The following is a 14,814-nucleotide window of genomic DNA, read 5'->3' as shown; positions in this document are numbered from 1 at the left end:
ATTTACGAGTTTGATCTTATTTCATATCCCGTGTTATAGCAAGCATGCAAATATTCGCTATGACTGGAAGTAATACAATGCTGTCGTGCAAATGACTCAAGATTGCATGTGCCCTGTGTCAGGGGGATCATGGTTAGTTCTCGTAATTGCATTAAGTGTAAGAGACTTATCAATTATTGTGTTCACGATATAATTACCTACAGTTATTTTTACTAGCTCATTAATTAAGAAAAAGAAAATGATTTGAGTAGAGATGCCTCGTAGTCAACAATAAGCAGTAAAGTTCTTTTATTTTGAACCAATTCTTGCACACAAATTTCATACAGAACTCTGATTACAAGGAAAAATACTAATGTAGGGAAAACTGTTCACTTCATGCAGAAGCATCAAGAGATGTCGAAAAAATCCACTGGATGTTGAAATATGGCGTTTGAATGAGAAAATTTACGAAACCGACTTGAGCAGGGCATCGAGCACGGTTTCTCTTGTGGGCAGAGCTGGGATAGCACCTCTTTCTGTCACAGTCAAGGCACCACAAGCATTGGCAAATCTCAGAGCGTCTCTTAACCGGGTCTCGTCCTGCTCAGATGGAAGAAACAAAAATAATATACATGAAGGTTGAAATCCATTCCACTTGTGTATAAAAGACATACAGAATTAACAAAGATAAAAGACATGTTTCTGCCAGAGGATAGACCAACAAAGGTTGGGCATCGTCGCAGGCCGAGTCAGAACTTTTTAGCTTGACCTTTTCGATCTAACGATCTCTTATATCGTATTTGTCAATAACCATTTGTCCCAAACCTAGAGATCATGGGAGGCGCAACAACGACAATAGTTTTATACTATAATCCGCTGTCTCATGTGTAAGTTGGAGACTTTAAACGTTTATATTGGTGGTAAAGGGACAGCAAGAGTCCAAAATAACGAACCAAAACCAAGATAATGAAATTATAAAAATATTGCATCCGCAAAGTTCGGTTGCATCAATACGACATAAGAAACCATTTGCTCTCAAAAGACCGAACTCCTCCAAGGTGGACTGATAATTGTTTCATACTTAACAGTATAAAATCAGGATGTCCTGAATTCTTCCCTAAATACAAATTCCCAGCATTACTATATGATTCCAGGCTTATGTTCCCTAGCCCTAGCCTACAGGTGTTTGAACACCGTAAACTCATTCCCAACATTATTAGCCCAAGCCTGTACGGCTAGTAGTTTTGAACAGAATTTTTTAAACTTGGAGAGGAAGTAGGGTACTAGGATTCGACATCTCCACCCCCACCACACTGCCTTTGGTTTGTTATTACCTGAAGCAATGAGGTATCCACAGCTAGCTGTGATAAGACTCCAGCCACAAAAGCGTCTCCAGCACCGGTGGCATCCACACTTTCCACCTTTAAACCCTCTACTCTTCCGCTAAACTCCTGAAAAATCCACGACAAAGCAAACCATGAGAAGAGTATCATGTGTGAGGGTGTCTATTTTGGAAGAAAAAAATTGACCAGTTAGGCTCAAAATCAAACCATCAGTATTTCAAAATTTAAACACGAAACTTATAAGATCGTGTCATAAAAATTTAATTCTATTTATCACGATGTAGAAAGCACATATCAATATATAGAAAGCACACCTTAGTATAATAGCGGCAACCTTCTTGACCTTCAGTGACGAGGAGTAATCTGAGATTTGGATGGTATAACTTACGAACAACGTTATCATCATAGGGATCTTCCCCATTTGTCAAAAAACATATCTCTTCCTCACTTATCTGACGTTTTATTTAATCCAAACATAAGACTATACTTTTCATTGAAATTTATGATCTAAAAAACAATTAGGTTAAACTATAGTACCTTAATAATATCAGCGGTGTTCCATATGCTAAGAATGCCTTGTCTTGCACTTTCTGCGGAAGGCCACAATGGAAGCCTCAAATTTGGATCATATGACAAGATAACGCCGGCTTCCTTTGCAGCTATTGTGGCAGCAATGTGGGCCGATTTACAAGGTTCAGTGATTAAACTTATTGAACCATAGTGGAAAATTTTGGCCTGATGAGAACCGAGAATCAGTCAGAATCCGTAGCCAAGTCTTTGATTGGTTAAAACCATTATTTTAGAAAATCGCATCCCTCAAAACTAAGAAACAATCCAAGTCAAATTTGAAATTTACAAGTATCAGTAATCAATCCTAAAAGGCATTTCACATGAGTAAATCGATCTTCTTTTGTTTCTAATAATCTACCACTTTTATGCTATGAAATCTTTCCGCATTTGCTTTAGGAGGGTTTCCATCATATACCTTTTTAATCAACTCCAAGTCAAGTTCTGACACTTCAAACAACATATCAGCGCTAGGATTACGATAGAACATGAATTCACGTTCTCCATCCTTTCTGAGTGTCACAAATGCTAAGGCTGTTCGAGCACCTGGATCAAACCTCATTCCCTCGTTATTTACATTGTTTTGCCTCAAAATATCAGCAAGCATGTAGCCGAATTCATCTTCACCCACCTGAGCACGAATCAAATGGCCTTGAAATCCAACATCAATTTTCAAGGTTTTAAAAAGACATAATTAGCAACAAATTAATCATTTTATCTTGTAAATTTGAAAATAGACGTAATGATCGATGACCATTTACATCAATAAAATCCCCTTGAGAACCAGCATACTTGCTACCTGTACATAACATCAAATACAACTATCCATATTTGATTTTGTTTTATAACGCGAACATGTATCACAATGTTAACATTGACTGGATGATATTCCTTTCCCCATATCCGCTGTACCAGGTTATTGTTAAGCCATAATCTCAAAAAGATACCTTTAAGAAGTGAGAACGTCTTATCTTATTACCCAATCCACAATGTCTCACAAAACCAATTTGGGATAACAACATCCATAGCATATTTTTACGTGAACTTGCATAGCGAATAGAAGATATAGACTAAACTACCTTTCCTATGAACGCTGATGCACCGCCTAGGCGAGCAATGCCGACTGCAACATTTGCAGGGGCGCCTCCAGGAGCCTTCTTAAATGCTGGTGCTTCAGCTAATGAAAGCCCACTTGCGGTTGGGACAAAATCAATCAGCATTTCCCCAAAGCAAACCACAAGATTTGATGAATCATCTTTTTCTACTGTCCCATTATTGTTTTCAAATGCTGTTCCTATCAGGAATCGACAAGCACAACCCAAACTAAGTAAACTGATAAACCGCCTTCTTGATTTAAGTAATAAAACTTTTGGTTGTAAATTTCTTTATTTAATCTAGCAGTTCCAAGATAAACAGAGTTTCCAAAATAAAATTAGTGTTTAATCAATTTCTGACCTTGGGCTCTGAATCGTGGAAACGAAGCTTCTGACTTTGAAGAAGAAACTGCGGCTTTGGACTTGACACTACATCTCCTGTGGAAAGAAGAGGGACCCAATAACCGATTGGGTAGCCCAGAAACTTGAGAATTCAAAGAGACACAGCTGAAGCTCAAAGCAGTAGAATGAAGAGCCATATATTAAGTTCCACAATAGATAAACAGGAAAGAAATTCAACTGATCCAGAAAGAAAAACTTCTTCTTTGGAACAATGGCCTAGCTAAATTTTTGTCAACGTTAACATCGATGGTTTGTAAGGGGAAAAACTGAAGCATGCAACATAGGACTCATCGAACTGAAAGGATTAGTAAATTCTTGCAAGAAAGGGGATAAATTTTATTCAGTCCTGCGGAGATAGCCAAGGCCCAAGATCGAGCCGACACTGGGACACTGAAGCGAGCCAGAACAGGGCTGCTGTCGCGTAGCTAACAGTCGCTTTGATTTCTTTGTGGTTCTGAAGTAGAATTTTTTTTTTTAATATCAGCAAATAAAATTTTATTATATCGATCCAAGTCCGTATACAAATATTACAGATATGTCCGAAAATTCAAAACACCTCAAAAATAATTACAACTTATACATCTTGCCTGCGATGCTTTATACGAAAATGAATTTATCCAAAATCATCCAACGATTGACTTTTGAGAATAGAGTATCCAATAATTTTTTAATATTCTTATTGAATGCATCGATGCAAATGACTTTAGGATTTCTTCTTATAGGCTAATACAAATTTTATAGATTAAAATTTAAGAGTGGATAAAAGATACTCAGAGCTATATAACCAGAAATAACAAACAGATGATCCAAACGTAAGCAACTTCCTTTTAGCGCACAGCCACAAGACGAAGAGTGTTTAGGTAGCAATTTAGATTTCCATACGTCCAAGGAACACAGAAAGGGAGCACCGCAGGAGCCATACAAAAGAACGCACGTGTATGCTTGTATCGCACCAGAAGACTGTCACACGGGCCGATGCGCACATGTATTTCACCGAGACACAACCTATCAGCGTTTTCCTCTTCTAAAAACTTATGGTAGCTATTGGAGCTCAAACTCTTAGCACAAACTTGGAGCTAATAAATAAGATTTTATTTGGCACACTTCTCAATGTGGGAAAAGAATTTTCTTGACACATTTTCCAATGTTCATTCATTACTGATACAAATCTAACGTTTTTTTCAGTTTGCAACATGAGAAGTAATATGGTTTGAACTAGAAAGACATTTCCATTCCACCCAGAGATCACACTAAATTGCTCAATCATATGCTAAAATCACTTGTTATCTGCTGCATCTATTATAACACTTCAAATAAATGTCCACTTTCTTGTTAAAGGAAAATATATTGATTAGGTATTTGCACAAAACATTATTATATACCTAAATAATTGGATTTTCTAGCATGAAATCAATTTTAAAATTAAAGGTGGGACCTTCTAACACCTAACAGTTGCACAATCTTGAATATCAGGCAAACTTTAAAGTAAAGGTTGTGTGGTTTGAATAATTTTTGTTTGAGATGTCAAGTAAACTCTAAGTATCACATGCAGGTCTTTAATGGACAACACGTTTTGGGAATCCCATTTATTATTTATTTTCTAAACAGCTGTTTATATGTAAAACAGAACTTGTAATTCAGTTGATCTCACTGGTTACTCATTGTTCCTAAACTAGTGTTCGAATCCCCTCTCTTTTTTATAGATCCAACTATGCATATGACAAAAAAATTCAGTAGGTCTCTTGTGAGACGGTCTCACGAATCTTTATCTATGAGATGGATCAACCGTACCGATATTCACAATAAAAAATTATACTCTTAATATAAAAAGTAATAATTTTTCGTGGATGGCCCAAATAAGAGATCCGTCTCACAAAATACGATCTGTACGACCATCTTACACAAGTTTTTGCCAAAAAAATTTGGGTTATTAGATCTACTCTTACCATATCGTCCCGAGGTAATAAATATCTCATTGACTAAAAAAATATCAATTCCAGAGCATATGTTATTTATTACTTACCCTTTTTCCAATCCAAGTTTCAATTAAAAAAATTCAAAAAACAAATACGTTTTCAGTATATCCCTATAAAAAATTTAAAAGTCAAAAGTATCCAACGAAGTCGCTATCCTCTGCTCCGTAATCTTCGTACAACTTTAGAACCCAAAACTTGGTAGTTATACCTAATTTGAGATTTATTTAAATTAAAATAAAAAATTATTCACGGATACTCCTTAACTACATTAATATTTCAAATATAAGTTCCATGAGTTTTGAACTTTACCCCTGAATATTACTTGTATAATCCATTTAACATCAACTGTTACTCTAGTTATTAATTGAATCTCGTACTATAAATTGTAATTATAACAATTATTTTTAATATTTTATTACTAATTATTTGTTTTATAATTTATCAAACAAAAATAAAAATAATATATTTTCTAATTAAATAAAGACAAAAACTTGTGTGAGACGATCTCAAGGGTCATATTTGTGAGACAGATCTCTTATTTGGGTCACTCATGAAAAAGTATTACTTTTTATGCTAAGAGTATTAATTTTTATTGTGAATATGCGTAAGGTTGACCCGTCTCATATATTATGATCCGTGAGACGATCTCACATGAGACTCACCATTAAATAAAAAATATCATATAGTTGTCTCGAATAGCTTGAAAAAAAAGGGAAAATAAAAAGAAGTCGGAGGCTCCACTAAAAATAACTATACAAGAGAAAAAAAATAATTATATAAATATACGACGTATGCATGATCGCTAATATATTATCTATACTATTTTATTAAGTTTGAGACACTTAGAGTAACTAACTTTGGTGTCATAGTCTGTTTTAATAAATATATATATTAATAAAATGTTAAAATTTTAATGCAAGTTATATTTAGTTCAGAGTATAGAATCATTTTTTATTGGGGTTTAGGTTATATGTTCAATTCTCGCTAAGGTCATTTTTTTATTCTTTTATTTTTCAGTTTATTTTTTAATTTATATATCAAAATTATAGTGTAGTTCCTCACGATTTTTTATAATTATATTTTGATCCTCATTTAAATATAAATCAAACGTATTATAAAAAATATTTTTCAAGCACGCAACGCTGTATCGATATATTATTATTATATTAAGACTCGGCCCATGAGCTGAAAACTGGTCTAACCGAATGACCAACGCTTGCCAAAGCTGCAATTAAATTTTGTTTGAGACGATTTAATAAGTAAAGTTTGTAAAATATACTTATATTTTGGTCATTTATGAAAAAATATTATTTTTTATGTCGAAAATATGAATTTTTATTATAAATATAAACATGATTGATTCATCTTACACATAAAAAAAAACTTTAAGACGGTCATATCATAGATTTATTGTTATTATATATATATATATATATATATATATATATATATATATGGAAGATGAGACTTGACTCGATTGGAGCTAAGTATGTAAATTAAATCTATTAGGTCTTGATTCAATGATCAAGATTTAGATTATAAGATTTTTTTTATCTCAAATTCGGGTCTCGCTTATTGTGGATGGTTATCTTAATTTATTTAGACATATTTATTAATTTTTTAAATTTATTTGTCTGAAATAAACAAATCTGGGATCAACAATTAAATTTCGCCAGAGTTAGGAAGAGTTATGTAACATAAAAAAAAATGTAAATTACTGCACAAAACTCAACTCACACTCCACGCGTATTCAACGCGTTAATCGTTCTCTTTAAATCTCGACCAGCAGCTTTTTCCTAACCGAAAAAACTCCTCAATTTCTCGACTTTTCCTTATTAATTATTGTAGATTTCTAAGATTTATCCCCGTTCAGTCATGGAGAATAATCAAGATCTAAGAAAAGCCCCATTAACCAAGGAAGAAGAAGTGGAGCAAGTATTCAACAAATTCGACACCAACGGCGATGGAAAAATCTCGTTAACCGAACTTTCAGCCATACTCAACGTCCTCAGATCCGCCACCGCCGAGGAGGAGGTGGCTAGTATCATGTCGGAGCTGGATGTGGACGGGGACGGGTTCATCGACTTGAACGAGTTCAAGGCCTTCCACTTCGGCGGAGGGGACAAGAACAAGGAGTTGAAGGAGGCGTTCGACTTGTATGACCAGGACAAGAACGGTAAGATCTCAGCGACAGAGCTGCACGCCGTGCTGAAGAGCCTGGGCGAGAAGTGCTCGCTCGTAGACTGCCGGCGGATGATCAGCAACGTCGACGTGGATGGCGACGGCTGCGTTAATTTCGAGGAGTTTAAGAAGATGATGAATGGGACCGCATGACGTAGGTGTCCGAATTCTAATTCTGTCTCTTTTTGTCGTTCATGTTTTTCCAGTGGAGTTTCGTTTAACAATCAATCAATCACTCACTCCCTGTTTTTAAACTTTAGCTTCAAGTTTGGTAGTGCATGGGTTAATCTCGCTATAACATACACATTGTTTCAAGGATTGTAAAAACAATCATTTGTTCCAGCCCTGTAGAGCTTATCTATATGTTCCATCTCGTGAATTTCTTCGCTCGTTTAATTTGTATGTATGATCTGGAAGTAATTTGTGTTTTGGAGCAGAATCAACTTTTATCGATATTTCCTGGTGGAAATTAAAACTTTTTTGTATTACAACTCATGAAAAGTAAATTTTTTGCATTTAAGGTATAATAGTATGCTGATCAGTATATTAAATTCTGATTGCGATTGAGCATGACGACCGAAACGCGTTTCATCATTTGTATCGTGAGGATCAGGATAATCCTACAGAATATCGAGAGGCCACCCCAAAATTCTGGTCAAGTACAAATACAATTTGATTTCAATCTGAATCATCGGATTAAATATAATTATCAAAAATTTGAAGTAAAAACTTGTGTGAGACGATCTCCCGGATTGTATTTTGTGAGACCGATCTCTTATTTGGATAATCCATGAAAAAGTATTACTTTTAAGCTAAGAGTATGACTTTTATTCGTCTCACATATAAAGATTTGTGACACTGTCTCACAAGAGACTTACTCAAATTTTAGATATCTGATTCAAAAAATTGACAATTGAAATCGTTTCACAAGAGTTTGTGTGTTACTTTACTGTTATTTTTCATATGAATCATGTTAACCCATGTCATAGATATATGGACGTGAAACCGTCTCACAAAAAATTTACTCATTAAATTAAGATTTTAAGATTCACTTTCATTTTTTAAAAAAATATGACATTAATCTCTCTTGGAATTTTCATAAATATTTTTTTAAAAAGTTTCAGATAGCGATTCTTACCCATAGTCAAACAACTTTACTGTTTAAAAAATAAGAAATATAATTACAATATTTTTTGTGGGCATTGGAAAGTTTAGCCAATAAGTTCGTTCTTTCTTTAGCCAATAAGTTCGTTCCTTTTCGAAAGTAATTATTTGAGCATCTCAGATTCGAGTGTGTTAATTTTGAATATTTCTGTAGAATAAAGTTTTGTCACGTTATGGGAATCTATATATCCGAAGGCATCTAACCGGATCCACATTGGATCGAATCAACCCTGATAGCACATTGGATTGGACCAATTCTGAATTGACTATATTGGTATACCGTATATATATAACCCAATCCAACACTATGTTGAGATTCAACTGGAATTAGTATATATTTTTTTTAATCAATGTTCACGAATTTGTAAAATAATTATAGCTTTTTTTATTTAAGAAAATGATATTCTCCATTGTATTTTGAGTTTAAAAAAAATTACTCTTTGCGTAAACATATTATTTATTAAACATCATAATCAACAATTAATTATATTTTTTTATAAAATTTAGAACTAAAAGTGACAATTATTAAATAGTAAAGTACTCAAGAGTTTTTTTTAAAAAATTACCAAGATCATTGATTATAAAAATAAGAATTGCCTTAGCAAATTTTGTATATATAAAATAAAATGCATATATTTTAAAAAATAAAGAAATTGTATTACAATAAACTAGTCTTTCATCATAGTTACGTTACGAGGTTTTTTTTAACAAATTATAGTACCTTTTTTTAATATAACTTTTATCAAAATATAGAGTTTTGTGATTATAAAAATAAATTATAAATTTTAGAAAATCACGCTGTGCGTCTTTTGAAGAGGACCCCGCCTCTTGTACATGCGGGAGTGGAAATAAAAAAAATTACATATAATAAATTATTATAATTAACATTGGTAAAAACTTGTGTGAGACGAATCTCTTATTTGGGTCATTCATGAAAAAGTATTACTTTTTATGCTAAAAGTATTATAATTAACATTGGTAAAAACTTGTGTGAGCCGAATCTCTTATTTGGGTCATTCATGAAAAAATATTACTTTTTATGCTAAAAATATTATTTTTTATTGTGAATATCGATAGGGTTGAATCGTCTCAGAGATAAAGATTCATAAGATCGTCTCACAAAAAATCTACTCATTAACATTTTCATTAAATAACAAATAATTCTTCATTATTTTATGGTGCTACATTGTCCAACCCAAAAATGAATAAGTGACACATACTTCCCACTTTTGACCAATGCGTATATTGAAAATATAATTATACTTGTTTTGTACAAGAATGTTGCAAACAATATGCATTATTTGTCGTAAAAAGTTTTTTGGATTCTGTCAATCATTAATTTCGTTCGTACCATACACACACACAGTTCCCAGATTTTGATTTACTATCATGTGAAAATGAAACTATAAAATATCAAAGTGAAAAACTAAATGCTTTAGTGCATTTTATGGAATCCTTGCAAGGGACCACGTAGAGACATTCCCCAAGCACCTTTTTAGATATATGCCTTCCTTATCTTATCCTGATATAATATATATATATATATATTTTCTTGTACTATAAAACCTAAGACAACTCCCGTAATTCCTCGTACCACACTACTTATTTATCAATAAAGAAAATGGCTCAATTGATCAAGGTCGAGTCAGAATCCCAGATAAAATCTTCGCCTGCCAAATTCTACAATTTCTTCAAAAATAACATGTCTCAACTTGTCAACATTTTCCCTGAAAAATTCGAAAGCGTCCAGCTGCTCGAAGGGACCGATGGTTGCGTTGGAAACGTCAAGCTGTTTAAAGTGATGATGGGTACGGTCGTAAAAAAAGATATTACAGATTTCTCATCGTCATCAATGTTACAATCTCCCCTCGTTATATATATAGTAATAACCGGACCGATCGGATAATCTACAATATTAGCGGAGAATTATGGATACTAATCGTAAGATGTTATGTGAAGACCACTATTTCCCCAGAAAATATATATATTATGTTTAATACTAGCTAGCTAGTAGGTCGATTTGTTCTATATCAACTGCGTGAGATGAGAATTGAGATGATCAAGTGAAGAGATATTATATACTTTGTCAACTAATCTGGAACTTGTAATTTACAGGGAGGGAAACAGTTACTATGAAGGTGAGAGCGGAAGAATTCAACGATGAAGAGAGAATCATAATCTACGACGCCTTCGAAGGGGATCATACGAAGTTGTACAAGAGTTTCAAGTCCACAATCACTGTCCGAATTAATGGTTCGGTGAAATGGGGCATCGAGGTTGAGAAAGCTGAAGATTCAGCCCCAAATCCAGATCGTTATCTTACACTTTCAATTGAAACTGCTAAAGCTGTGGATGCTCATCTCCTCAATCATTGACAGATTGTATAACATATATATATATATATATATATATATATATATATATATATATATATATAGTCGTGGCTCGTGCGCGCTGCGATTAATCAATAAAGGCTATATATCTTTTCTGATAAAGTGTGTGGCTAAGTATCTTGTGTACTATTTTCAAATGTGTAATGGAAGGTGTATTTGAAAAATAATGGAATGTTTAACTAGTGTGTTGGAAATTTGAGATTTTAAATTTGGAAGTAGCTAGTAGTAGTCTTACAATAACAAAAAATAATTATATTTTGTCATTAAATACCATTTTTGAACATGAATACCACAATCCTATAAGTTGTCCCACATCGATTAGATAAAATATCTGAGAGTTGCATATATAGACTTTGACAATCCTCCCTTCTTGAGCTAGCTTTTGGGGTTGAGTTAGGTCCAAGTTCCAATCTTAACATGATATCAGAACTCAGGTTTTACCGTTATGTGTTGGATTGTCCATAATTGGAACACTGTACTGTCCATAATTGAATTATTTGAAGGTTATAAAAAATTTGGTGACCACCACTGATGGATGCGCCGCTGAACCCAATATTTCATTACTTTGAGTTTTTGTTTATTAGTTATTTCATCATTTTAATTTAAAAATTAGTTCGTAGCACAATGATTTTCTTTTCTTAGAGCAATATAGCACAAATATATTAATTGATTGAATTTATGTTGGAACCTTGGATGAGCCACCTGATATTGAGCTGAAACTTGAATTTTTTTTAAGAAACTCAACTCGTTTATGGGTGCAGTGACATAAAAGAAGAAAAAAAATAATTGAAATTTGAAGAAACAATGCGCGACTCGGCGTAAGCCTACATAAATGTCAGATAAAGAAGCTACCATGAAAGTGAAAAATGTAGGATTAAACTCTGAAGAGAGAAGCATAACCTTGTATATATGAAGGAGTTCATAACAGACAAGTTCTGGTACGGTGTAGACTAAAAGACATAAAGAAGGATGAGTTTCAAACAAAATAATGGAGGGTTCCTGTCCCGGTTGTGGTCATGTTGATTAGCCTGAAGCAAACAGGCCCCATACGCGAGTATGTGAAGGCCTTCTTTTCTGGACATGCGGAAGAGGACGGGATCTTCTATTTTTTTAACACATAGATTTGATTACTATACTTCTAGTGCGATAAATTTGATCTCCCAAAGTTACAATACAAAATATTTCCCTTCATTGTATCGAAAGCTGTGACAGACTAAATTTTTTTTATTCAATTAAACATCATCGAATCCTAACAATTTCCATAAACCCATAGAGAATTCACTCACCCCGTCGCCACCATCTGTTTTAGTGGGGCAATTGTCTCCAGCATATGTTTTTTCGTTCCTTCCCCCAACGGAACACGACCCATTTTGAACTCCATTGGTCTTGATTGTTCCTGCTGTATCAAGAACATTACTGCACCACTGCGAATTTTGTTGCGGCTTTTCGTTGAATGGCGGCGGCTGGGGCTTATTATTGGACACGGCTAGTTTTGACATGTTGTGAGCTATGGGTTTCATAATTTTTGTTTCCGCAACTGGTTTACTTGTTTTCGGAGAAGATGAAATCTTCACGAGGTGAGTGTTCCAGAAATTCTTCACATCGTTCGCAGTTCGTCCCGGAATTCTACCAGCAATCAACGACCACCTGCATTAAAAGTAACACTTGCATACTTGTGAACGACAAGCAAAACGACAAAAAAACATAGTAGAACTTTTACCTTAAAAAATTAGGAAAAAAAATTGGCCATTAAGAAACATTTCTTTGGAATAACCTATTTAGGGTTTCCAAAACCATCAAATTCATCGAATATGGTTTATTTAGAGTAGATTATCTCATACGTGACATATATAACGAGAATAAAACTCAAATTACTCACATTAAAAATAATATGATAAAAAAAAAAGAATAATAAAACAAAATAAACTCAATACTTTAAAATAAGAGAAAATATTTATGTTTTATTCTTTTATTTTTGTTTATGAATTAAGTTTATATTTTTTTTTCATAAACTAAGTAAGAGAGTATTGATGTTAAATAAATGGTAGATTTAGTAGTTTTGGGCAAAAATAATAATAAAAAAATTCAAGTTATCAAATGAAAATCAAATTTTGACAATTAACATTACTAAAACTCAAAACAAAGCCTTAATACTTGTAATGTTGGGGAAATTACTTACTTGTTTCCTAAAAGCTTATGAAGTCTTATCAAAAGATCCACTTCATCTGCCGTAAAACAACCCCTTTTAATATCTGGACTAAGGTAATTTACCCATCTCAACCTGCAACTCTTCCTACATCTGTTTAATCCTGTAATTTGTGCAATCATTTTTTTTTTCACAGTATGAAATATATTTAAAAGAAAATTAAATTTCAAATCTCGGCATGTCGTGTCATCAAAGTGATGTATCAAAGAGATAAAATCCAAACTTGGATATAACTTGAATGATCAAAAGCACAAAACAGACGTTTATAACAGATGATTGAGTCTTTCTAAAACAAATTTAATTATGATTAATTAAATTACCTGCTCGGAAAGGGACTAAATGCCACCTCCCTTCTCCATAAATTTGAATGCATTTCTTCAAGAGCACATCTTCTTCTCTACTCCACGCACCTCTTTTCTTTCCTTCAGGAATATTACTTCTCTCCATTGTGTTTGCTTTTCGATCTTCTACAACGTTTAAGAACCTAGTATTTTGTGGATGTTAATTATAAACGTGGAATACAAGGAAATATCTAAAGATTGGCAGGTCCGAAAGTTAATGCATGATGGAGACGTTTGATAGCTTGACATGATCATCAAGATGCCATCCCTATTTTTTTTTTTAGTAACGTTGAAGTATCCTAATTGTGATATATGAAATTTGGTTGATTGTTCAAAACAAAAAAACCAGTGATGAATTCACAGCAAGTATTTAACATTATGGAATCGACACATACATTTCTTCTTCGTCTTTTTTTGTTTTTGAATAAATATGAGTAGCAAAAACCATTATTGCATGCACATATAAAACATGCAGGAAGATGATATATATGCATGTCCCAAGGCTTTAATGTTGGTGGGACACTGAATTGATTAAGACTTACATATATGCATGATTGATTTTCCGACAATAGTGTTATACGTACTAATGTATTACTTCAAATAATCAAAATTTTCGATATAAAAATTTTTGATACCGTATTTTTTGATAGAATGTAGGATGTATCATCTCTAGTTGTGCCAACTAGTCCAACAAAATTGGGTTAATTGGGTATCAGTACCCAAAACAAATGAAATTTGGTTTTAGTACCTGGAGAGAGAAAACTTCTTTAAAAATGCCAAAAATACCCCTGCCTTTTATTTTGATTTTAATTGATTTCCGCGCTCCCGAAAATGGTATCAGAGCTAAAGGTTGATTTATTTCAAACACAAAATTTATTATTACTAGTAACTAATTGTATGAGAAGGAGAATTTTGAAGAAATTATGAATCCGAACTTCGGTTCAAGGAAAATAATTTACAAGGAATATTCCAATATTTTGGAATATAAAAAAGTACATCTAACTATTGTTAGATATCAGAAACAGAAAGGGAAGCTACTGCACCCTCAGGTAAAATCTCAGGTAAACTTATGATTCAAAATAATAAGTTTCTGGAGATAGTTCCAGATTCCTCTAAGATCTACTTCAGATCTTAGGGAAATTCAGAAGACAGTACAAAATTATGGCAA

At 33.3% G+C, this 14,814-nt stretch overlaps 4 protein-coding genes across 5 annotated transcripts; 2 read left to right on the top strand and 2 right to left on the bottom strand.

The window, feature by feature from the left end:
• Positions 1–271: 271 nt before the first annotated feature.
• Positions 272–3,848, bottom strand: LOC140838270 (probable fructokinase-6, chloroplastic). Of its 2 annotated transcripts, none has more exons than XM_073204442.1 (7): positions 3,345–3,848; positions 2,969–3,177; positions 2,308–2,520; positions 1,860–2,057; positions 1,637–1,774; positions 1,314–1,430; positions 272–579 (listed from the first exon to the last, which is right to left on the bottom strand). In XM_073204442.1, exons 1-7 carry the CDS (start codon positions 3,520–3,522, stop codon positions 445–447), a joined length of 1,188 nt encoding a protein of 395 aa, XP_073060543.1. In that variant the 5' UTR covers positions 3,523–3,848; the 3' UTR covers positions 272–444. The 2 variants fall into 2 exon arrangements, with proteins under 2 accessions (XP_073060543.1, XP_073060542.1); XM_073204441.1 differs by having other exon boundaries at positions 2,969–3,183; positions 3,345–3,847.
• Positions 3,849–7,095: 3,247 nt separating this feature from the next.
• On the top strand, positions 7,096–7,992 carry LOC140838269 (probable calcium-binding protein CML18). The gene has a single exon (XM_073204439.1). It carries the CDS (start codon positions 7,237–7,239, stop codon positions 7,693–7,695), a length of 459 nt encoding a protein of 152 aa, XP_073060540.1. The 5' UTR covers positions 7,096–7,236; the 3' UTR covers positions 7,696–7,992.
• A 2,285-nt stretch (positions 7,993–10,277) lies between these two features.
• LOC140837659 (MLP-like protein 31) lies at positions 10,278–11,281 on the top strand. The gene is made up of 2 exons (XM_073203771.1): positions 10,278–10,514; positions 10,822–11,281. The coding sequence occupies exons 1-2, from the start codon at positions 10,328–10,330 to the stop codon at positions 11,079–11,081; spliced, it is 447 nt and encodes a 148-aa protein (XP_073059872.1). The 5' UTR covers positions 10,278–10,327; the 3' UTR covers positions 11,082–11,281.
• A 568-nt stretch (positions 11,282–11,849) lies between these two features.
• Positions 11,850–13,794, bottom strand: LOC140837658 (transcription factor MYB114-like). Its single transcript, XM_073203770.1, has 3 exons — positions 13,626–13,794; positions 13,279–13,408; positions 11,850–12,746 (listed from the first exon to the last, which is right to left on the bottom strand). Exons 1-3 carry the CDS (start codon positions 13,750–13,752, stop codon positions 12,332–12,334), a joined length of 672 nt encoding a protein of 223 aa, XP_073059871.1. The 5' UTR covers positions 13,753–13,794; the 3' UTR covers positions 11,850–12,331.
• Between the last annotated feature and the right edge of the window lie 1,020 nt (positions 13,795–14,814).

This window comes from Primulina eburnea, chromosome 8, assembly GCF_022965805.1.
Source record: "Primulina eburnea isolate SZY01 chromosome 8, ASM2296580v1, whole genome shotgun sequence".
NCBI classification, from domain to species: domain Eukaryota; kingdom Viridiplantae; phylum Streptophyta; class Magnoliopsida; order Lamiales; family Gesneriaceae; genus Primulina; species Primulina eburnea.
This window is presented reverse-complemented; position numbering and strand designations above follow the sequence as displayed.